Source organism: Branchiostoma floridae, chromosome 1 (assembly GCF_000003815.2).
Source record: "Branchiostoma floridae strain S238N-H82 chromosome 1, Bfl_VNyyK, whole genome shotgun sequence".
Classification (NCBI taxonomy): Eukaryota; Metazoa; Chordata; class Leptocardii; order Amphioxiformes; family Branchiostomatidae; genus Branchiostoma; species Branchiostoma floridae.
This window is the reverse complement of record NC_049979.1, coordinates 34,896,265-34,921,418: the sequence shown is the minus strand read 5'-3', so window position 1 is coordinate 34,921,418 and position 25,154 is coordinate 34,896,265. Positions and strand designations below refer to the sequence as shown.

At 43.2% G+C, this 25,154-nt stretch overlaps 3 protein-coding genes across 3 annotated transcripts in view; 1 reads left to right on the top strand and 2 right to left on the bottom strand.

The window, feature by feature from the left end:
- Positions 1–1,185: 1,185 nt before the first annotated feature.
- On the top strand, positions 1,186–8,690 carry LOC118429860 (triokinase/FMN cyclase-like). The gene is made up of 10 exons (XM_035840488.1): positions 1,186–1,285; positions 1,758–1,847; positions 2,263–2,379; positions 2,775–2,906; positions 3,478–3,612; positions 4,371–4,474; positions 5,556–5,659; positions 5,957–5,990; positions 7,051–7,140; positions 7,596–8,690. Exons 1-10 carry the CDS (start codon positions 1,201–1,203, stop codon positions 7,749–7,751), a joined length of 1,047 nt encoding a protein of 348 aa, XP_035696381.1. The 5' UTR covers positions 1,186–1,200; the 3' UTR covers positions 7,752–8,690.
- Positions 8,123–9,396, bottom strand: LOC118429870 (5'-3' exonuclease PLD3-like). The gene is made up of 3 exons (XM_035840498.1): positions 9,238–9,396; positions 8,689–8,779; positions 8,123–8,322 (listed from the first exon to the last, which is right to left on the bottom strand). The coding sequence occupies exons 1-3, from the start codon at positions 9,298–9,300 to the stop codon at positions 8,153–8,155; spliced, it is 324 nt and encodes a 107-aa protein (XP_035696391.1). The 5' UTR covers positions 9,301–9,396; the 3' UTR covers positions 8,123–8,152.
- A 3,261-nt stretch (positions 9,397–12,657) lies between these two features.
- Positions 12,658–25,154, bottom strand: part of LOC118427349 — a 22,830-nt gene continuing 10,333 nt past the window's right edge. Inside the window, exons 2-3 of the mRNA XM_035837133.1 lie at positions 12,777–12,966; positions 12,658–12,678 (exon numbers count right to left, since the gene is read on the bottom strand). Of these exons, the coding sequence (XP_035693026.1) occupies positions 12,658–12,678; positions 12,777–12,966 (211 nt within the window). The remainder of the gene's footprint in view (positions 12,679–12,776; positions 12,967–25,154) is intronic.

Below are 25,154 nucleotides of genomic sequence, written 5' to 3'. Positions count from 1 at the left end.
CTTCCACTAAAATTATACGAAGATAACCCGCCAAAAACTGTAAGTAGGAGACTATATTCGCCGACAACCCGCTTGTTTCGACGGTTGACATCATCGTCTTCCCTTTGAGGCTTACGAAAAAGCTTAGCCGTGAAGACTATTTTCTTTTGCGTAGTTCGGGTTGCTTTCTGGATTCATCATTGACATTTATTTTATATCAGAAAATATCTATCGGGAGACTGTTTTCTTATCACAATTTCCATACCCAGCGTTGTGAACATGATCGCTGTTGGCAATTTTCCTCCGATGTTTTGCAAATCCGTACCCTTTGGACGGTGTTGGATGACGAGCAGTAACGTGTACACGCCTGTTCAAATTTATCGAGAAATGCACATTTCGTGATAAATAAAAAAGCAACAACACAACACCAGCAAAATGAAAAGTTACTAATCAAGATATAGTATAGAAATTTAACTCAGTCTGAGCAATCGGTACCAGGAGAGAATGTCGATATATTAATTTGCTGACTGTGAACTTCTTTTACGATCTTAGCTAAAAAGCGTTAGCGGTCCTCGGACAATATTGCCGACACCCGCGGCGCTGTCCAGCCCCTGTATTATTCACCAATTATCAACAAATACGTGAAATTGACGACTTACAAGTATCATGCAAATTTACAAAAGTAAACACTGCTCATTAACGAACAAAATATTTCGTCGGTGAAATGCCCGACCAAGGGGCGGGGCAGTCGGAACAAAGCCTTTTGTTTTGAGTCGGCGGGGTGCCGGGAGTAAACGCGTTTACAAACGACACGAGATTTTTAATTAGATAGCTACAGCTCATTAGCGCACGCGATTCAATCGCGTTCAAATCGCGACTTGCACGACTTTTAATCGCGATTTGCACGACTTTTAATCGAGATTAAATCGCGTGTAAACCGCGTGGGACCGGACCATAAACGTAGTCGGTACTGTATGTCCTGCCTTTCTACATAAGAGGCCAGTGACTGGCCCCTTTCTCCTCTCCGGTCAACTTTCTCCATGTCTTCTAATGTTGGATTCTGAAATATCAGAGTTTCCTTCCTAAGACTATGTTGTAAGAATTACTGTAACAGTTTTCCAGATCCAGAGTGTATTTCTGGATCCATAGTGTCACTTGTCCCCGAAATTTCATGGAGGTATAAAATTATTATAGTCACTTGATTGTGTTGTCATGTTTTAGATGACGTCAGCTGATGAAATTGTGTCGGCCATGTTGGATCACATGACTAATCCTGACAACAGCACTCACCTCAAGATTCCACAAGGTGAAATAAACTTGCTTAACATGTCGTATGACTCCCGACCTCCCCTTGTCTTAAGTTGGATTTCTCTTCTTGTGCAATATTGTTGAGCAATATTTTAAAGTGCAATATCGGCAATCCTCGACGATTTCATTAGGTTTTTAATCCTTTTGTAATAACAGAATTTCTCACTTTTTAACCCTTTTAAATCGTGTTCCAGTGCGGATGATAATTGTTAAACGTTCAGTGGTTTTGATTTACAAAAGTGATTTCTATGTTGATTTTAATGAATTGTTTCTTCTTTTATATCAAGTCATCTATAGAATATTCTTTGACAATGTGTTAAAATGATTGTGTCAGTATGGCCTTAAAAAGGTGATTTTGACAAGGAAAACCTGTTTCACCATTTTGTCAACAGTAAATATATCGATAAATCTAATGTTGTGTGAATTACTTCACAGCTCAAAATAAACTATTTTTTTGTTTCTCATGACAGGAAGCAAAGTCGCCCTGATGGTCAACAACCTGGGAGGAACATCCTGTCTGGAGCTGGGCATTGTGGGAAGGGCAGCCATTCAATACCTGGGTACGATTGAATCCTTAGTGTAATTTCAGTAAAATCCTACCGCCCTGTTACTGTTAGAAAATTAATGAGATGTCAGATGTCGGCCCTAAATGTTTTTATGACTGGCATTATCATATAACATTTGATAGACAGTCAATTTTGAAACATTTGATGTGGTTTCATTTGGAATACCGAATGATGTACCTTTTCATTGTAAATTCAGGATGCAGCAAATACTATTTAATGTATTTCTAAATATGTATTCCTACGGTTAAACGATACATCGAAAATGTTTCAACTGTTAGACTTAAAACACCATGGAAACCTCCTTTGAAATTGTACTATTCAAGCTTTGTGAATCCTTTTCCACTCAAATGATGGAAATACATTTTTCAAGTCATGCATCAAGTATTTTGTTTCAATATGTTGTATGCAGAGAGTAGAGGAGTAGCAGTGCAGAGGGTGTACACTGGGTCATTCATGACATCACTGGAGATGGCAGGAGTGTCGCTCACTGTGCTACATCTGGATGATACCCTTATGGCCTGTCTAGGTGCGCTCACAACTGTATCGTTATTTGTATAGTGAGTAAAACTTCCCTTAGGCATTATCACAGTTCAACGTCTCAGTTACACAAATGTACGTGGCAGTAGCTGATTATATTATACTGAACAATCAGTCACCCCTTATACCTTTGATTTGCACATCTAGCTGTGAGCGTTAAAGTTGTTTATCCAATGGTGGCAATGTTCTTCCCTATGATACATGTAGCTCTAGGAAAAATTACACATTTATCAAAACTAATAAATGATTTCAAATTTCATTGATTTTTGGTTTAAACTGGCTCTATTGGAAGTTGGATCTCAGAATCTTGTTCTGTTGGAAAAAATTGACGAGTTTAGAAATTAGCCTGTATCTTTCATATTTTGTGTTTCCCTCCTCTTCTAGATGCTGATACCAGTGCCCCAGCATGGCCAAGACATTCAGGCCTTGACAGAACCTCTGATGTGTACATCCCTGCACCACAGCACATACAAGCAGAGGAGGGGGGGACAACCTCAGGACAGACCATCCAAACAGGTCAGTCTTGTTGTGCCAAGGTCACTCATTTCTGGATCAGTTATGAGTACAATTTGTAAGTCTTCACTATCAGTGAGTTGAGCTTGTTTAGAGCATTGTTGCCTACCCAACTTGACTGGAAAGGGTGGCAGTACTTATGCTTGGCACTTTGTCGACAAGCTTTGGCCATACTTCTTGATTGCTATAAAAGTTGCTGATATCAAGAACAGGTTTCAGTGCACAGCAAGCATCGGTGGACTCCTAAAAATTGCTGACAATCCCTAAAAATCGTGCGCTGATTCAGAAAACACAAGACATATTATTGCTGAAAATGTAATTCAGAGCTCACAGACTCGTTGGTGGTTCTATTTTCGCACAATATTGACCGGTTATTGGGATAGAACTATAAGCTGTCGTCCACTGTTGATTGTTCTTGTCAAAAAGAGCTGTCGCTTTTCCTGCATGGTACATGGCATAATGAACCCGTAAATACGTTGCACAGTGCCTGTCTTCTCTGTCATGAACAGTGAAAGAGTAGTTGAATTGTTAAAACTCACCTTCATTTTGACTTTCCTCAACTTTAATACTATAGACCAAGCTCAGCTTCTGGAGAAAGTGGTCCAGCGAGTGTGTGACAGATTGATCGACAGCGAAGAACAACTGAACAGTCTGGACAGGGCTTCAGGGGACGGTGACTGTGGAAGTACCATGGCCAGGGGGGCAAAAGGTACATGTCAGAAGGGGGTGGCAGTTCTCATAGAGCAATTCATGATGGTCATGCAGTTGTGAGGTTGATTACTTTTGGGGTGGTGGGGTGGGGGTGGCTAGAAGGGGTTGCAGAACAAACATTTGTAAGGATGTAATGAGTGGAAGGCGTTTATTACCACATCTTACCTTTCAGCACTATGGAGAGCACCTTTGAAAAAAATTTTGTAGAGGTAAAATTTTCTAACATATATTAATTAATTTCTTATATATTCTTTCATTTCACAAACTGCAAACTTACATAATAAAGTAATGCCGGTGCCGGTGCTGGTGTCGATGCAAATCGACAACGGTGCCGGTGTCGATTCATTCTGACCAATCAGAAGGAGGATACACACCTGCCTGGCCGGAATCTATATGTTACTGCGTCATAACCAACGTGGAATGGGGCCTTTTGATTGGTCTGCGGCGCCTGGCTATATGATAATTATGCATAAAACCTAAGTACATGGACCAGTGCAGGTTAGGTGCAGGTAGACACCAGAAATACCAACACATCTCAAATTTTACCAGCACTAACCTTAATTATGCAGGTGGTATTTCGAGCCCTGTAAATGCTTCACAAATTTCACATTATCCTTGTACACTGGTGAGCCATGCTAGTCTTGACTGTATTCTACAAATTTCATCCAGATGTTTCTTAATACATCATAATGGTATGTGTTGTCAAGGCAAGCACAGTTTGACAGTGTTTGACCCTAGTATGTCTGGATATTTCAGAGATCCTGGCATCCCTGAGCCTTCTGCCTTTCTCCTGTCCACATGCCCTTCTGCTGAACCTGGCTGCTATTGTGGAGAAGGATATGGGCGGGTCATCTGGTGCAGTGAGTATCACCTTAAGTCATTAGTTTTCTCTAGCAGTGCCATCACTTCAGGCAGTTACAGCCCTGTGTCACGTATTGGTATGGCTGACCATGGCCTTCTGACCTTCTCCAAACCCTGGTTGAGAGTCAGGCCCCATCTAGGGTGTAATTTCATTTGCCGGTTGGCAGTCCATGTGGTGAGATGGTCTGAGTCGGTTTGTAATGTGGACGTAGCGCTGATCTGTCTGCTCTCTGCCAAGTTCATGTCATCCACAAACTTGAACCTGGCAAACTTCCACCATGATGCTGTAGAGTCTTGGGATGCGCTATTGATAATGGCTAGGAAGATGAGTGGGCCCAGCACAGTCCCCTGGGGAAGACCACAAGTGGTCACAGTCCAGTCCGAGTAGGTTCCGTTGTAGACTACTCTTTGTGTTCTCTCAGTGAGAAAACCACTAAGCGGCAAGTGAAGGTCGCAGTCCCATGTCAAGCAGGCTTGTTACCGCTAGGTGGTGGTCGATATGGTCAATTACTCTTTGTGTTCTCTCAGTGAGAAAACCACTAAGCGGCAAGTGAAGGTCGCAGTCCCATGTCAAGCAGGCTTGTTACCGCTAGGTGGTGGTCGATATGGTCAAACGCCTTAGAGAAATCGATTGTTACAAGATTTGTGATTGTTCCTTTCCAAACATTAACGTTTGACAGGAAGTGGTCGGGAGTAAATTTGTGTGGAGGTCTTGAATGTGGCTGGCTGGGGCTTTAGCAGTAAGACATTACACCAGACAGTTCACAAAACAGATGTCTGTTTCACAATGGGGGTCACAGTTTTTCATGTGCTATTGAAGCTAGATAATTATATGCTCAGTTAAGTAAGTTTTATTAGCCACAGTTTGATTTAAGAGTCTTTATTTGACTAAATCCCTGACAAATCTATGTAAAAGCTAATCTTTTCCAGTGCACCATGATGAAACGTTTATTGAGTGTCCTGCATTTGTGTTGTATAGCTGACTGTCTATTCCAGGTCCTGTTAGTAACTAGCAAATGAAGAATACAATCATTCTGTTATTATCGTTGTCCAATCATCATCCTATTCTGTTCATCCCAGCTGTACAGCCTGTTCCTGACGGCAGCAGCTCGACCTCTCCAGTCCGACACCCAGCCAGCCGCTTGGTGTGCAGCACTGCATGCTGGGATACAGGCCATCACAAGGTCTGTTTTTATGTCCCATTATTTTTTTAGGACAAAGGTCTCTGTTACATGTACATGTACACGCAGGCACCCAGGGTCCATTTTCAGTCTGTACAAGGTTGTTGACTCTTGAAGACTTGAAGTATAAAAATGGTAAAAATAAAGTTACTATGTGAATCAAATGTCAACAGTAGGTCATGACTGCTGCTAGAAAGTGAAGCTTTATAAGATATGACACAGTATTGTTCATTTGATGACTGTGTCAATAAAAATTACATGACATATCATTGTTTAATTCATTTTTCTGTGCTTTGCCAGGTATGGTGGAGCAGAGCCAGGTGACAGGACCATGGTGAGTAACATCAACTGTACAGTAACTGTAGTTGTACCTGTTTGTATGTTTCTGATATCACAGAAATACAGAATTATATAAATGTCAAGATGAAGTGTGTGGGATTTGAGACGCAACTGTTACAGAAATTCAGTTGATGTATGTTCAAAATTCAATGAATGTGTTGTCTTGTCTTGAATCTCTCGCAAATGTCTTCTCTTGTCTTGTCAGCATGCAAGGCTAAGGTGTAGTAAAGGCCACTGGATACTGTAAATGCATTTAAGTTTGCGGAGATTAAATTTCGCGGTAGCGGGAAGAATGACTTTTTGCGGTGGTTTTAAGTTTCCGGTAACACCATAGACTGCCGTCTAATACCATAATGGAAAAAAATTAATCCACCGCGAACATTTCAGCATTTACAGTAGTTTGGCAGCCCTGGCACTGTACAGTCAAAACTATCCAAAGAAGACCACTCAGGCCACACCAATTTAATTTCTTGGTTCACGGATTTTTTTCATAAAAATATGGAGCGAAATAAAAATAAAAATAAAAATTGTAAAATGGTTGGGGTAAAGGTAACGGCTAATCCAAAACATAAAGAAAAAAAGTTTTCAGCTTGAAAAAAGTACAAAAACACTATTATTGTACAGTAACAGCACCTGTACCCACACTTTAAGGAGCTTATAATATAAAGGCCAATTTGCTATACCAGCAAGTTGGTGAATGGTTTCAGTAATTGTGAAAATTTGCTGAATGGTAATTTTTTTTTTTTTCCAAAAAATAGGAGCGAGCGAATCCGTGAACCAAGAAATTGAATTGGTGTGGCCTCAGGGAACTGATGAAATCTAGTCTATGTGGACTTCACGGTCACTATATATTATGAGGATTCTTTAACGAATGTGTTTGTGGGGAAAAAAGTGGTCACATTGGCCATGGCCAGGTGGTTCTTTATATATAGAATTGGTGTTACCTTTACATAGCTGTTTGTCTGTATATACGTGTATGTCATCTACAGCCATATAACAATTACATGGGTTGAATGATTCCAACCAGATTCCCTGATATTTGTTTTCATTTACAGTTGGACCCCCTCAGTGCTGCCCACAGTACACTATCTGCTGCCCTCTTATCAGACAGGACTGCCTTACAGGCACTTGAAGAGGCTGTCAAGGTGATCAATCTTTTTATATAAGCTTATTTGTTTGCCTCTCTATTTTGTCAGATTTTGCTATAACACACCCTATCTTTCCACTAGGACAACACACTCATGGCACACTCACAGAAGATCCCTGCAGCAGCAATTTAACAGATCTCTCAATGAATCGTATAGAAAAAAAATCTTTTTATGTTTTGTTGGCATTTCGGTGACATTTCAACATTATTTTGTATGATATTCTCAGTTTGAAATCAAAGGTTACACATTTGTGAGCACACAGCACAATTATCGCTGCCTAGTGGAATTGGGACCTAAGCTACTAACAATTTAAAGACTCCAATCAAGATTTCTAAATAGGAGATTTTGCCATCTTTAATTCGTGCATTTGTACGTAATGATATTTTTTGTGATAAATAACGTTTTATATATTTTTGTTACTGAATAAGAATGAATGATATTTTGTGACCCAGGCTGCAGAGAAGTCAGCTCAGGCCACAGCCAGCATGCCGGCTCGAGCAGGCCGGGCCAGCTACGTCAGCGCAGACCAGCTGACCCAGCCTGACCCTGGGGCAACGGCCATCGCCATCATCATCAGGGCTACCCATGATGCTCTCAAGGGCAACTGAAGGGCATGAAACTGCCAGGAATATTCAATCATATCAACAGTCAATTATATCTGAGTCTTTTCTTTGAGAGATTTAACTGTTGCATCAATAAGTTACAATTTTAAAGGCAATTTTTGTCATAAAGAAATATTTCTGTCTTCCCGATCACGAATTTGGAATTGACACAGTTTAAGTTACCAAAGATTAGATTAAATTATAGGGCGATTCTTAAATGAGTTTCTTGTGGCAGAATTTTATAGTCAGGTACAGATATCAAACTAAAACAATTCATACGTTTGTGATTTATGGTGCATTTGATGCACATTTGATATGGACCAAGATTGGCATATGACGTCAACTTTCCGTCAAGTTGATTTGAACTATTCGCAGACAAAAATTTTTAATGATATGTACACGAGCCCTTAGAGCGGAGTGGCATTGTCAGAGTTCCAGTCTGTCTCAAACACGGTCTTCAGCTGCTGGTGGATGTTGTCGTCTGCTTCGTTACCATAGAAACCAGAGGCAGCCTCATTAAGCAGCAGGCCAAAACCTACATTATCTTCAAAATCATCCTTCGTCCAGTCAGAAGTTCCTGTAAGTAAAGTGTAAATCTTAGTTTTATAATTTCCTGACCTGATAATAATGATAATAACAAGCTGCATCATTAATTGATATTCTGAATCAAAATTGAACTGTAGAAAATTGAAATTTCCCACAACATAAAAACAACACTTGGACTTTTTCAACTGCCTTTGTCATTGGGAATGAGGACTCGTGAAAAATGGATAATAAGTCGCAGAAGTCTATGAATCTCTGTTGAGGGATAGCTGTAAAGCCCTGATGTAGGTTGATACATTTTATTCCTCTTACAAGATAAACTACATAATGCAATTTGGTCACGTGCTAATACAAAATGTACAATCCCCAGTGATGGTTCATGCATAAGGGAAATGGTTACCAATAAATATGCTGTCTTCGGAATACACATATCTGCTGTTGTTTGAGCCTTTGAGAGTTTTTCCATCAGATGCAGTAATGTTGAACAGTCTCTGAAAGAAAACAAATGAGTTTTAACATTAGATGCTATAGATAATTAACAAACTGGTAAAAAGTTGCAGGTTAAAATTGATTGTCAGTTTATAAAGTTGTTTATATATAGTGCTCAAGAGTTTCCATAGATACATGTAACGTTATTGTGTTGAAAATTACAACTCATCAAGCATTGGCTGGTTCCGCACCAAATAAGTGCCTGATGAGGTGCTACCACTGGGTGGAGTTAGGTTTAGGGTCCTAAGGTTAGGGTTATGGTCCTAGGGTAAGGGTCAGTCTCCACAGCATGACCCCTCCTCTCAAAATTTGCTCAGACTTGTGCTTGAAAATCACCATGACCAACAAGTCCAAGAGTGATAGGACAGGAGTGATAGTTCAAGTCTTGGGTGATAGTACGGGTGTAGTGGTTCAGGGGTGTTATAGTTTAAGTACGAGGTGTTGCTATTAGTTCACATACCACATAGATGTGCCCCTTGCCCAGTCCATCCAGGTCTGACAGGTGTTGTAGATAGCCGAACATGGCAGAAGGTGTGCCTCTCCATATGCTCACGAGAAGGCGCACTTTTATTGTCCGAGACAGTATAGCTCTGCTTAACGCCTCCTGAAGTACTGGCCAGTAACTGAAGTGGGAACAAAGTGATTACCAGCCATGAAAGCAATACCATCATCACCATATCCTGAAAGCTAGATATTCTGTAAAAATTTACCCCAAATAGACGGGGGGCGATACAGGTTACCAGGCACACTTGATCCAAGGCTTACCGTCACACCACAATCAAACGGATTGGCTACAGGTCTGGTACTACAGAAGCTAACGAGGAGGCCGTGGCCTGGCTGCAGTACTGGCACGGAACGATATGATGATGACCTGGACGAAAGTTTACGATTGTATTTTGCTAGATTCTCTGATTATCTGGCTAGCTACATTTACAAGTTTCGAACACGCACACCAACTACCAGGTCAACTTGAATGTGTCACTGTTAAACAAGCATCACCCGTACATTCAAGACAACTACACTGGAACAGTACCTAAGATCGCCCGTGCGTGAGGAAGGTAGGTAGTCCCTGATGGATATGTCGATGTGTTCCCGAGCGCTGTTAATGACATTCAGCACTGCGTCTAGCGAGGAGCTGTTGTATCCTGGGTCCAACACAGTAGGAGAGACCTGTGGGCACAATACGGGTAGATGAAGGTTGCGTTACTTCCAAGCAGATATGTTTGACCATATTTTGCGATGTCTTATACGCTTTTTTTGTAGATTCTTAAACCGTGACTGTGACACAGAACACTACCAAATAGGAAAAGAACAAGCCCGCGACTGTCACATCTACTTGGCGATCGCGAGTAGCCGTTACAGAGGGTGGCATACATAAATATGAAATGTGTACCTTCATGAGTACCAATTCCATTTTGATACAACATTGCAGTTTAAAATATGCCAATGAAGGTTAGACATCCAGGTAATATGATACACCAAATAGCAGTTGCTCGAGAAACTAGATTTGATTTTGGGAAGTTTAAGACATGATTCGGATAAAATACGTCCTTGAAATAGCAAAAATGCACACTGCCTGGATCAATTTATGACCGACCGGTCAAGCATGCATCAGATACGGAAATGTATCCACACCTTAACCTTCTTCCTGCAGCTTGACCCTCTAATCAGTACACTTTTCGTGCCAAAAGGCTACCACAGAATGGGGAAGGTTAACACAAGGTGTAGGTAGTGCTGAGCCTGTCCTTGGTGCTGAATACGCACTTGTTAGTGCCTGGTGCGGGTAGGCAGTCGCACAGGGCTAAGATGAATAATTAAACTTCAAGACGTATTTTGATTAATACTCACATACACCCATACCTATATTAGGGGCCACCTCTAGATAAGGTCCACCTGGACAGTCAAACCTGTACAAGTAACCCCCCCTGCATACGGATCATTGATATACAGCCAACCCTATACAAGTAACCACCTCTACAAGGACCACCTGGTCATTGATGTACTCTGTACAGTCAAACATGTAGAAGTGGCCACCTCTACACAAAAACGACTTGGACATTAACATACAGCACAAGTGGTTGTCGATACATAAAGAACCACTTGGCCAGCGAAATGCTGTCAAACCTGTACAAGTCAAGTGACAACCTGTACATAAAAAACACAAAGTAAATGTAACAACTTTGATGATTTTTACTATTTACAATAGCATAAGGAATCCTATCTATAGTGACCAGCTGCCTACATAGACCGGATTCTATCGGTCCTCAGAGTGGTCTTCTTAAGCAGTTTCTGACTGTATGTTGACCAAAAGTTGTTGTAGACTGTTGTAGTCTTCGGAACGGGACTGATTTTTTTTTGGGGGGGGGGGGCGTTGGTCCGCGATTTTCAACGTTGGCTGGGTCCTCTTGTGCCGGGACAGGGAGTTTGCAGAGGAAGGGAATTTGCTGTGAAAGGGAGTTTGCCGTGTTAGCGAGTTTTGCCCGTCGGAGACGCCCCCCCCCCCAAAAAAAAAGCCCCGTCCGGAAGACTGCAACGGAGTCTAACCAAAATCATGCTTGCAGAAACGTGACTACTGACCGTGACAGATGCCGTGGTGTTGTGATGCTGGTTCAGACACAGGTATACCGGACGGGTGGGGCTGACAGAGCTGGTAGGCGCATGCGCACCAGGAGCCGCTAGTTCCCATAGGCTGGAGAACAACTGCGTCACGTCACGTGCTAAACACGTGCAGTTAGCCACCACAACTCCAAAGTTCTTTTCCTTGAAAAAGAAATACAATGTTTTAGGTATTATCAGACACAACCTTCAGTAACGAAACGCATTTTTCCAAAAAACTTAACACTAAATCTTAAGAAAATATACATTATTATGATAAACACGGTTTGGTTTGATAATGTTGCACCAGTTACGATAACAACTAGGCGCGCACTGATTCTGACCTATAGGCTATTCGAAATCCCGATCGTCGTACGATTGTCATACGTTCGCAAGCTAAGAGAATTCTTGCCAATCTTGGGATATACGGATAACAATAACACATGCCTAGTACACTTAGGCTACTGCATTCACCTTGGTGTATTATCGCAGCCAGTATATAGGTACCGAATCTGAGTAATGAGGCTGCTTTACGTACTCAAGGTACCTCCTCGAACACTGGACCCCCATTTTACGTCCCTTTTTGATAGCAAACTTAACCCAGATTAACTGACTTACTTGTGAAAGAGATCTCCAAGAAAACGCCGTGCTTCCTAAATAGAACGTCTGCTCGTCCACAACGATGAGGTTGCCACGGAGACGACTCTGTTTCTTTAGTAGACTGTCCAGGGCTAACCTTCTGACCGTGGCCGCCCCTCGCGCTACTAACGCACTAAGCTCCGGCAACGAGGCTGCTCTGGCGTCGTAGAGGATCCGGATCCGGATGTTGTGGATTGATCCGGTAGATATGAGCGCCTGGAACAGTCGATGACCCTATAAAACAAAAACGATCATTCGAAGGGACAAGGGGGGGGGGGGGGGTGGTCGCGTTTGGGATTGTGTTCTCGCCGCAAAAGCGCCACCTACATCGGCTACATATAGCGGCGAGAAGCAGAAGCTCTGAGGAAGCAGGTGAGAAAAACTGGTTGTGTAAAAGAAAACTCTTATGTCCCAAAACAGTACAATTTTAGCACAAATATCAAAGACAAATGATGGGTAAACAATGCTTTAGAGCATCGAGCACTGTCCTGTAACGTACTGTGCATACATGTACGACCTTACTACACGTAAACACGACGTTAGAGAGAATTTTTTTTGCCCGGACGGCTAATTGCAAGTACATGGTAGAAACATAGGGGATATACATGTGGCAAAGAACAGTGATAAAAATCATTGCAAAAATAGGCTACTCGAATCCTAGTGTTGGCTATTTCTAAACAGATTGAGTTTGACTTAAAAAAATTGCATGAAAATACATATAGTACTTACACTTATGAAACGATTTTTTCCAAATCTTCCACTGACCTGTGAAACGCCTGTGTCGTTGTGAACATCAGTGTCGCTCCCCGCCTGAAGGTTCCATGATGACGACACGATGTCCACTGTCCTCTGGGCAGTACTCAGGAGCTCCAGCCAGCTGTCGTATGTCCTAGGCAGATGGGAAGAGTTCTGGTGGAATATCACATCTTCCGGGATGGTCTCTACGAAAGAAAGGCTGTGAAAAAAAGTGTGGAAGAAACTCTGGGATTAAACACTCCAATTTCCTAAACAGAGCCTCATTCGCGGCCTATACAATATAAAGTCAAACCTGTATTAACGACCACTGCGGACATTTTTTTGTCGGTCCTTTGGATTTTTCCGATTGACCTAAGCATTAAGAAATAGTCTTTAGCGGCCACCTGTCCAACGCGGTCACGGCCGCACGATTTCCGGTCCCATAGATACAGAAACACTGCCTATTGCGACCATAAAGCGGCCATGTCATCCTACGCCGGGCTTAGAATCGTAGTTTGCGATGATTTGGAGTCCCCAACAGGGTCATTTGGACAGTGGTGAAAGGTACGAGTGCCTTGAACTTTAGACGAAGTCTTTGTCGGCAAATTTACCAACATTGCACATGGCAATATCATTATCATTTTTGGTAGAGTTGACTTTGGCCGGGTCAGTTGAAGTTGAGACGATGTAGACAATGTTACTTGGTGAAAAAGATCAGTGGGTACTGAAATCACGTGTAGATTATTGCACGGTCAATTGATCAACATTTTCTCTTTAGTGTCTATATCTAATGGACACATTTCTTCAGTCCCTTGATTGGCCGCTTTAGACAGGTTTGACTGTACCTAGTGTGGAGGCTAGGTTAAACCAGGCTAAAGTGTCCACTTTTGTGAGAATTGGCCTCAAGAAAACATTTAGGCTATTCCATGAATGGCTGATAGCTGGTTAGAGGCCACCCCGACAAAAGCGGAAACCTCGACCCGGTTTAGTAAAGCCCCAAACGCATTGTGTAGGCCGCTAGCAAGGCTCTGTGTGCGAGAATATGACACTCCTAGGACCTAGCCTGCATATTCAACGAGTTGTGAGGAGAAGGAATCAGAGGGAGGGAGCGGAAACCATTTGTGCACAGGAAATGTCAGGAAAATTGTACACCACCTCATTGTCTGAATTAAACGATTTGCACAGATTGGAATCCGTCAGCCCCTTCTAGAGTACAAAATCTGAAAGAATGTCAGCTCTGTAGTTCCAAAAATGAAAGATCCCAGGGGCAGCAAATCTGTACCACGTCTTCACGAGTGCAACGACTATTTACCATCAAACATTCATGACCATATCATCTCCACAACACAAAATTTAAAAGACGGAACTTCTGCGTCGCAAACTATACTCCTCGGCAAGCTAACTCTTTTGGTAGGTAATCTGTCTATATTTCTCCAATTTCTCTTATTTTTCCAGCGACATGTGGATTTTGTTAGAATCTAAAAACGTCCATACCGTAGACTGTTCTTTCGGAAGGTAGGTTTTATGTATACAGGCACCGAAGTCACTGATCTGATTGCATTTCCGTGTCTGTTAACATGTTGTTCAGACACATATTTTTGTATTTAGTCACACCAGTGGCAGTAAGACTACTGGTCAAGGTAGGACACCCTTGCGTTATTTTATTTTAGAAACTTCCGATAAAAACAAGTTAAAACTTGTTTTTATCGGAAGTTTCACACGACCTTTAAGCTAGGACATTAACCTCCTTGCTTGGTGTACACGTGCTGTTTTATGAGACGACATCCTTCGCCGGTGGGGGATTTCCATTTTGACGTCATTGATGTTGCTATTGACAACAAAAGTCGTAGCAGACATTTTTTTTCGATTAATTTTTCAGGGTAGTCCATACAGGTTTGATAAAACAGATTTCCAAGGGAGCTCAATTATTCTGTTATTCACACTTGCTGTTACATTTTTGTTTTATACCTTGACGTTTTCTGGGAATATCGTTTTTTTCATGGTTCCAGCCAATGCAATCACATCGATGGCGTCATAATGACGTCATATTACGTTATTATAATTCTTACAATGCATATATTTTACGTCTACATCAACCTCTGTGGTTGTCACATAAAGTTCGTTTAGGAATTACGGGAGTTAGAAGGGGCGGGTCTCAAAAGTCGTCCCAAATTGACCAAAAAAGTCCAGTCTGAATAGGGTTAAACACTCCATTCTCCAAAACAGAGCTTCACCCGCGGTTCTTAAATATATATCTACTTCACAAGAATTGCCTGAATATCAGGAAGCCAATATAATGGGACACTTCTTAATGTTCTAGATTCATATAAACATATACTTCACAGGAGGGGAGGGAGCCCGTAACATGAGGGGAGGGAGCCCGTAACACACCACGGCGCGCATCCCTTCCGGCAGTCACCCCACCTAACACCTACTGGCCATGGGAGATGCCAGGGCTAGGGGAGGGAGCCCGTAACACGCCAATATAATGGGACAATTCTTAGTGTTCTAGATTCATATAAACATTTACTTCACAAGAATTGCCTGAATATCAGGAAGTCAATATTATGGGACACTTCTCAGTGTTCTAGATTCATATAAACATGTGGCCATGCAGCCGTCTAAACCATCTTACATCCATCCTATATTCTATTCACAAGAAAAGCCTGAATTCCAGGAAGCAATCGGTTTTGCGCAATGAGCAGTCAATGATATGGGACATTTGTCAGTGTTCTAGATTCATATAAACATGGAGCAATGCAGCCGTCTAATTAGTCTTATACATGTACACATGTACACATGTCCTACATTCACTTCACAAGGTAAGCCTAAATACCAGGAAGCAATCAGTTTTGCACAATGGAAACCAATGACATGGGACATTTGTCAGTGTTTAGATTCATGCATACATTACATTACACAAGTAATATGTCTGGCAAATGGACACAGTACACGCTTACGTACAGATGGATGCGGGGTACGTGCAGACGCTATCAACAGTCGACGGCGCCAAGGTTGTTAGATACCGACGTCGACAATCGTCGACTGTCAAGACGGAGGGAAGAAGAGCTAAGTCGACCGACAACTCGTCGTGGATGCTTACAGCTCTGTGGACCTAACACACAAACTGCAGCTAAGTGACGGTTTCCCTGGTAAGTGTTTTAACTTGACAGACAGAATGTATCTGAGAGGTGTCGCGATGGACAGTGCAGTCATGTTGTTCATGCTTCTTTTAACACATGCCTGTGGGGCTTCAAGAGGTCCGTTCTTACCTCGGTGTAAGGCGGCTGCATGGCTAGAATGTGAGCCTAAAAAGCCGGGAATCCCTTTGACTATAACGTCTGGCAAAAGTGTATGTGTCAATTGCAAGTGTCTAATCAAAGGTACTGTCCCTACCCCTTTCTCTTTAATTGCTTGGGCCAATATTGTGGCAATTAGAGGATACCCTTTCTATGTCTTGTCGGAGAAGAAACTCGCACCGCTCCAGCATTCTGTGCTTCACACCTTGGCTCTGATAGACGCAAAGATCGCTGATGTGGAGAACAACACCTTCGCTAAGTTTCCCTTTCTCAGTAAACTGTCCCTAGATTCTAACAGGTTGACAATTGTCAAGAAGACCTTGTTCACTGGCTTGGAGAATCTCGTGACGCTGATTTTGTCCAACAACAACATCACGCAGATAGAGCCAGGGAGCTTCGTGCACCTGACAGACCTGAATGTCTTGGATCTAGAGAACAACAAGTTACAGATTGTAGACCCTGCTTGGCTCTTTGGACGGACAGTTATCAAGACTATATACCTTGGATTTAATGAAATCAGTAGCATTTCACCGGGGTCATTCCAACACTTATCGCTGAACCGGTTAGACCTGATGGGTAATAATCTGTCAAGGTTAGATGGAGAGGTGCTGTTGGGACAGTCCCTGCTGTCAAGGCTCCAAATCAGCAGTGGCATGTTGTCATCTGTCCATGATGAAAAGCCACATGAAACGACGTGGAGCCTACATCGGCTTGTTAGTTTCGGAAGAGGGTCAGCAACATTGGTTGTTGAGGTACCCAAATTCCTCTTCTGTGCCAGGTACACTGCTTATGAACTCTCGTTGGGGTGGGTGTTTGATTCATCGGATAATGTGCCTGGTACCACCGAATTAGGAGCGGTCAATCCTGGCATCTCATGCGGTGCTTTGGATCGTTCTCTGAGTACGATCTCCATCCAGGCTCCTGCAGTTGTCCTGGCTACTGACGGCTCTCTAGCAGAAAAACTGCCCCCCAACACACTTGAGCAGTGCAGGCAGGTTTGGGAATATGATGGAGGCATTGCAGTACCAGTGGGCCCTTTTGGAAGCTCGATGTTCCGATTGGTTTCCTTGGCCACAGGGAGTACAGCTGCTGAAGACGTTGCCTTGTCCTTTGTCCAGAAACAAGACACGAGCACACTCACCACCCCAGAGTTTGACAGCAGCCTACAGCACACCACCCACACAAACCCCACCCACCACAACACAAAAAACATGACCTGCATTCTTCTCACTAAAAATGAACACACAAAATTGTTCTTCACCGTTCCCCCAGTCCAACCTCAGACCCACACAACAGAAACCACATGCACTTACAGAATTGGTCATTCCAGCAGCCTGATACCCTGCTCTGAAACTACAGAGAAAGACAACACATCTTCAGAACAGCCAGACAACTGCACGCTGCAGGTGAGCACAACACCTGTGGCAGATCTAGAGGTGCTTGCAGTACCAGGTCATGTTGTCATCCCAGGTGTTGTCTCGGCAGTGGTCGTTCTGGTCTTGTCGGCCCTTGTGGTGTTAGTATGGAAGATGTGCTTATCAAGGTTCATTGCTGAGGATGGGAGGGCCGGCGACGATGCAGACATCCGGACAATCCCACCTGGCGTTGCATTCCCCGGCTTGCTGAGGTCGGCTTCCCTCCCTGCACGCCCAATCAAGGTCGTGTCGGATGACGCAGTCTCCTGTAGGTCATTGCCTGCTGTACTGGATTCCATCGAGCCTACTTACAGCGAGATCCCAGATGGCATAGCCGCTGCTCAGAGGCCCCTGCCTGGCCTCCCACACGTATACTCTGAGATCCCAGATGCCCCCATCTCCGGTGTGGTCAGGTCAGCTTCCCTTCCTGTATGCACTAGTGGGGGTGACACAGACGATGTGGCATCCTGTAGGTCATTGCCGGCTGTTCTCGAGTCCATCGAGCCGAGTTACAGTCAGATCCCAGATAACATAGTCACTGCACAGCGCCCCCTGCCTGCTCTCCCGCGCACATCATGGGAGATCCCAGATCACGAAGTCGCTGTGCAGCGCCCTCTGCCGGCCCACCCACACACCTACAGTGAGATTCCGGATGATGAGAGCGGACCCATGCCTTTCTATGCTGATGCTGCAGAGTTTTCGCTTCATGTCGTCAGAAATCGGAGACAGAATCGAAGGGCAATCCGAGAAAACGGTGACACGTATGGATCGGCTGAACAGACCAAAGCCCAGTGTAACTTGTTCTACAGAAACTCCCCGGAGATCGGGGGCATAAGGGCCCGTAGACAGCTTAGAACAGCTTTGGTATCCCAGTCTGCTGACCAAGGAGTAAGTACGTCCGGCAACGCAACAGATGCAATCTTTCTCACCCTACCGAACACCTACTGGCCATGGGAGATACCTGGGGGAACCCGTAACACACCACGGCGTGCGTCCCTCCCTCTTGTCACACTAACGAACACCTACTGGCCATGGCAGATGCCAGGGGAGGGAACACATAACACACAACGGCGTGCGGCTCTCCCTCTTGTCACACCACCTAACACTTACTGGCCATGGGAGATTCCAGCTGAGGGAACCCGTAACACACCACGGCGCGCGTCCCTTCCAATAGTCACACTGCCTAACACCTACTGGCCATGGGAGATGCCAGGGGAGGGAACACATAACACACCACGGCGCGCGTCCCTTCCAAAAGTCACCCCACCTAACACCTACTGGCCATGGCAGATGCCAGGGGAGGGAACACATAACACATCACGGCGTGCGTCCCTTCCAATAGTCACCCCACCAAACACCTACTGGCCATGGCAGATGCCAGGGGAGGGAACACATAACACACCACGGCGTGCGTCCCTCCCTCTTGTCACACCACCTAACACCTACTGGCCATGGGAGATTCCAGCTACTGAGGGAGCCCCTAACACACCACGGCGTGCGCCCCTTCCAATAGTCACCCCACCAAACACATACTGGCCATGGCAGATGCCAGGGGAGGGAACACATAACACACCACGGCGTGCGTCCCTCCCTCTTGTCACACCACCTAACACCTACTGGCCATGGGAGATTCCAGCTACTGAGGGAGCCCCTAACACACCACGGCGTGCGCCCCTTCCAATAGTCACCCCACCAAACACATAATGGTCATGGCAGATGCCAGGGGAGGGAACACATAACACACCACGGCGTGCGTCCCTCCCCCTTGTCACACCACCTAACACCTACTGGCCATGGGAGATTCCAGCTACTAAGGGAGCCCCTAACACACCACGGCGTGCGCCCCTTCCAATAGTCACCCCACCAAACACATACTGGCCATGGCAGATGCCAGGGGAGTTAACACATAACACACCACGGCGTGCGTCCCTCCCCCTTGTCACACTGCCTAACACCTATTGGCCATGGGAGATTCTCGGAGAAGGAACCCGCAACACACCTCGGCGTGAGCCCCTGAGTCGACTCCCCCTTGTGACACCACCTAACACCTACTGGCCATGGGAGATTCCAGGAAAAGGAGCCCCTAACACACCATAGGAAACGATACTCCACCATCTAGCGACCCATTGAAATTATTTCATATTGCAAAAATGATAGTTACACAAATATGGTGTCTATTGAGAATAACGTCGAGCTGCTTGGGCATTATTTTGCATATTTGAAAGAAATGACACATCAAGCAAGCTTTTATTAAACCTTTATTGGAAACAATGCTTTTTCACCTCGATTGCCAAATTAAAGATCTTGAAAGTACAAGTTTGGGCACAATCTAATGCCATTTGCAAACCTTACCTCTCTTCATAAGAAACTACGTTTACGAAGGCATAATTTGCATAATCAATATTCAAAATGGCATAATTCTTTCACGGTGGTCAAATACGCGCTCAAAACCTCCCATGTCTAGCCGAATTCGAACCTTCTTCCATGATGTTCCATCTGACGTAATTCGAACCGAACCCTTGTTCTATTTAGGTCATCTGCGGTCATTGCAGGTAAAACCGTGCTTTCTGGCCCTTTTCCCCCAACTAACTTGAATCAGGCGAAAAATATAGTTTTTAACCAATATAAGCAATTTTCTTGGCAGTACATTTATGCTTTCACTTTGTTGCGGACCTGTAATATGTAACGAAGCTACTGGCGCTTTTGTTGGTGACCCTGAGTATCATAAGTGTTGTTTACACCGGTATCAATAACGCCCTCCCGCTCTCCGTGCGGCATGACATGCGAGCAAACATCGTTTAAGATGTCCACCAAGAAGAGTCCAACATAACTCATTGACGGCTCAAAATGACCGCAACGGTTTTCCTGAGATTTGTGTTTTTGGGATTTTTAAAAAATTCCTTCGATTTTGAATTATTGGTAATTAAGTGCGAAAAATGTCATTTTTACGCATATTTTTGGCTGTAACTTTGCTTAAAATCAAAAATTAAAAAATCCCAAAAACAAAAAGTTTTATTTGCCTCTCAGATGACGAAAAATACAAAAATCGAGAATTTTCCATGGCACTTGCGGCCCATCTAATCAAGAGTATGGTCAAATTGAAGGCCTTCTTTGAAACAGAAAATAATCGTATTTGGAAGCAAAATAGAAACAAAACAGCTATCTCAATTCGAACGGGAAGATTCAAACTATCAAAAATTGCGAATTTAATCTTATATTAAATACATTTTCCTTGTCATAACATTTTGTTTATTTTGAAATATTTTACGGTTAGCAAATAGTAAGCCTCTTGTAACCCGATACTCTGTCGAACTCGCATAGCAACGGGAAAGAATACCCTAGCAACCGACCGCCGTGTTTAGTGCTAAATTACATACATGGCAATTCATAACTTTAAGGTGAACGTCACAATGTATAGAGACACTCCAGAATGATGGAATCTTTGCAGAATCTGTTTTTGTTTTATTTTATTTACCTTGGAGATCCAGACCGAACATTTGTACCGAGTGTTTACACATTTGACTAACTATCGGAAATGGGCCGTTTTTAAGCATAAAGACAATGCTCAAAATCAGGGGAAAAAACAATAACAAAAAAAAACAACAAAGAAAATTGAATTTCTGATTTTCACACTCGTCTAACTCTCTTCTTGAACTGAAAGCTTACAGCAAGTTAAGTCCAAGATGGAAAATTCGTGGATGGCAGGCATCGTTTTGCTGACAAAGACAGTGCTCAAAATCAGGGGGGAAAAACAATAACAAAAAAAATTAATTTCTTTATTTTCACACTTAATCTCTTATTGACCTGAACGCTTACAGCAATTTAAGTCCAAGATGGAAAATTGGATGGTAGGCATCTTTTTGCTGACGAAGTGATGTGTATATAAAACGCTAGTTCACCTTTATCTTTAGGGTAACCTGTATCTGTTGTTTTTACAACAAGGTATTTATGGATATTTTGCAAAGTCTTTAAAACCACCATCCGTCGACTTGATATCCTAAATACCTTTTTTTAAACAACGGATATAGGTGAACTAGACACTAAATGAGTGGGATGAGTTACATTATATTTATATCAGTGAGAAAGCTACTAAAAGCTAAACATTTTAGATCATAAATTTTATGACTATATCAATGGGACACTTATCTGATTAACTATTCATGACATACTGATCCGAGTCACTTGTGTTTAAGCGTGTTTGTATGGTACTATGTATTTTAGGTGATGCTTTGTGACTACTTTCTCTAACAATACTGTAACGTTTTTGAAACTAGCACGCTGAAACTAATTTTTTTTAAAATTAGTTTCAGCGTGCTAGTTTCAAAAACGTTACAGTATTGTTTTCTAGCACTTTATAGCGGGTATCTCAATAAAACTGTGGCACGTTAGCAACCGAGGGATTTGACAGGGCGTTCAACAAATTTCATCGATAAAAACTAAGTCATTTTACGCTTTGTGCGCTTTGTTTTTTTCATACTTGTATGTTTTGCATGATATTCTCATCTCAGCGACGTCGCCAACGTAGCACAGTCCTGTGCATGTATATGTGAGGTTTAAGCAAGATGACGTTATATATGTTCAATCATTCAATGTTTTATCATTATATGTGTAGTGATACTATCATTATCACTGTAATATATGTGTAGTGATATTGAAATCATTAATGAGAGGTTAAGAGGTTTAGCCAGTAGTTTTGATCTGCATGACAGACAATGGGGGAAGGAGCAGATTTCAAACCAAATGCTCCCTTCTTGGGGGACGGGGGGGGGGGGGTGGGGGGGAGGGCATTTGCCTCCTTGTTGGGCTTAATTATCATGACATTTGCAGTAGCATGTTTCTTGGCTGGTGATGTGCTGTTTTCATATTTTATATTGTACGGTGGCCCAGAATAACAATTTCCTTTTTTAGTTTTTTTTTTTTAATCTAATCTTCATTTTATATGTGCATTTTCGTTCCCTGTGTGAATTTTCATTTTCAGTGAAAATTGTGCAGTGCAGTGTACATTGCAGCGCACCGCACCGTACCCGTGTACGTGTCAAAGGTCAGGTCAAAGGCAAACAAAAGGGTAAAAAAAGAATAACGTTGTACTTCTGGGCCATCGTAATGTCAGTCCTGTCTCCACGAGTTTCCTGCCAAATGCCTGTTCTGGAGTCTGGGTTTAGTAACTAGACAATACTTAAACAAAGCATGAACCGAATATCAACGACATGTTTAACTTCATAGCGTTGTATCCAATGATTGGTAGTATCAGTATAGCATTACTCACATCCGCAGCCTTTAACTAATTTAGTTCAATTGTGCGCAGCAGTCATATATTGAGTGGATGAAGTAGCACAAAGAAACAGTCACGGACTGTCCAAAGGCCAATTCTATTATCCTAGCAATCCTGCCAATCCTGCCAAGTCTAAACTTGTGTAACAGCGAACCAATGAGCTGTGACTTTCAGGCCTCAAAGTATTGCAACAAAAGTCGGAATTGCATCAAGTGGGTCGGAAATAATTGTGGTGGACTGAACATAAATGACTGAGGTGCAGTGATGATCTAGTCTCCGGATCTACTGATTCGGTCTGGAACTCAATCTGTGACAACATATGCCCTAGCCGAACTTGTCTCAAGAACACATTCAACTGACAGGACATTCATACACGCAACAGTACCTGGAAGAGCCTATCGGACAGCGTGATCAGAAACATCAATAAAAGCTTGTAAGACTCGTGACCATGACCACCTTCTCAATAAGCAAGACCACTCGGTAGCTGTAGACCATTGGCATTGATTGTCTACTAAATTGGAGAACTATGCAGATCTCTTCAATTCCGAAAATCAAATGTGTTGGATTGACCAGATTGCATTATGTGCGCATGATAACTCTGCCGAGCAAAGGAGACTGTACATGTGTGATCACATCTTCATCATTTACGACACTCTTGACCAAGATATCAGCTGTGCTTTAATAGCTCATGTGGATATACTTCGTCGAACTCATGAAGCTTGTAATAATTCATTTTCCGAAGTTCACGGTGTCAAGTCTGAGAAACGACAAGAAAACATGAATAGAACGTACATGTACAAGCCATGTTGAATATTTTAATGCACCATTTGCGAAGATTTTCATTCTTTTTGTACCGAGGCTCTGACATGTCACAGCTCATGGGCTTCTTCTTTCGGCTAAATTGTTACTTTTAGGCATGGCCCATTGTGACACCCCGTGGCTTCATGACTATTTTTGGGCATGGCTGGGCCCCGGATGTTGTAAAAAAAATCCAACCCGGAGCCCGGCGAAACAAAAATCAAGGGTGCCGTAATATAATCGTGAAAACACACAAGGATTAACCAAATGAACAGATAGCAGGGGGGGGGGGGGTGTGCTAATTAAGTCCCTTACAGCATAAACATCTCTAGCAGTGGGATATGCTCACTTTAATTTTCATGAAAATTTGACTTCACTGTCAACAGCGTCTCTCTAGTCTGTGTAACACAAACTCCGCTGTCCAGGGCTCTAACTGGCCCCTCCCCGCGGAGTTTGTGCTCCACTAGCTATAACCTGGGGGAACTGTTGTAGAAAATACCAACACCAATGGCAAGCCAGGATTTTGGTCAAGCCCCCATTACCGTGGAAACCAGTATATTAGCATGTCTCCACCACCCAGACGGTGGGCGGGCTAGTTGCCTCTCCCATTGTCTGTGCCGGGCTGTGGTTCTCTGTGTGAAGGACCCATGGGAGCAGAGGCATGCATATGTTTGTGTTTAATAGGAAAACAACGTCTTGTGCCAGTTGTGGGGATTTCAAGAAACTTGAAGGAATCTTGGAGCGCAGACTTTCCTGGAACTATTATTTTGCCTGGTGGTGAGATTTTATGTGGCCAGCAACGAAAGCTTGGCATAAAATACATTTTTTTTAAATCTATATAGGCAGAGAACTGCAGAAAAACAATTGGTTCACAAAAATGCGCCATGTTGTTGTGACAGTTGAAGCCTGTCAACCTCCTTGGTCAAACTTCTCAGAACCATGATATGTCCCTCCTATAATGATTGGCACATCAAAAGTTATGCCACAGGCACATCTACCTAAATGAATGCTATTCTATGTATTGAAGGGTAATTTTCACATTAGTTCTTCGGTGTAGCGGTTGTTAAAAAAAGACATCATTTTATAATAGTAGAACTCTGTTCCCACCATCAGTACAAGTGGCACAGATCAGAGAGATCAACTAGAGATAAGAGGTGTGATGCTGTCAATCACCACATAGCAACCCACCCCAGTCCATAGCAACCAAAAGCCAGGCTCTGGTGGGCTCCCGGCAATTACATACATTATCCATATATGGAAAACCCAGTTCCCTTGACTAAGGGCTATTCTCTATCAAGCTGATAGTGGGCCGGCGGATGTTTGGCGGGCTGTGTTGTATCCAACTTTCGTCAGTATCTAACTTTCGTAATATGCCGAATCCTGGATATCCAGGAATCGTCCTGAGCAGAAGGACGATTTCTGGATATCCAGAAATCGTCGCAAACAGGACGTTTCCTGGATAGACGACGGTGTTTATCCAGAACGTGTACGTGGGGGTGGAGCTTCCTGTTTTCGAGGGAGGAGACTATGCGGAGGGCGGGGGCATGTTGTTTTCGTCAGAAAGCCGCCATCTTTGTATCTCCCCGCAAGAAGATCGTGTAGTTTATTCTGTGATCCGGGTGTT

Coding starts and splice junctions, on each gene's coding strand:
- LOC118429860 (XM_035840488.1), top strand. CDS start 1,201: ATGACGTCAGCTGATGAAATTGTGTCGGCCATGTTGGATCACATGACT. Junction 2,907..3,477: donor AGGACAGACCATCCAAACAG/GTCAGTCTTGTT, acceptor TTAATACTATAG/ACCAAGCTCAGCTTCTGGAG. Junction 5,991..7,050: donor AGCCAGGTGACAGGACCATG/GTGAGTAACATC, acceptor TTTCATTTACAG/TTGGACCCCCTCAGTGCTGC.
- LOC118429870 (XM_035840498.1), bottom strand. CDS start 9,300: ATGTTCGGCTATCTACAACACCTGTCAGACCTGGATGGACTGGGCAAG. Junction 8,780..9,237: donor GCAAGGGGCACATCTATGTG/GTATGTGAACTA, acceptor GTTTTCTTTCAG/AGACTGTTCAACATTACTGC. Junction 8,323..8,688: donor CGAAGACAGCATATTTATTG/GTAACCATTTCC, acceptor CTTTACTTACAG/GAACTTCTGACTGGACGAAG.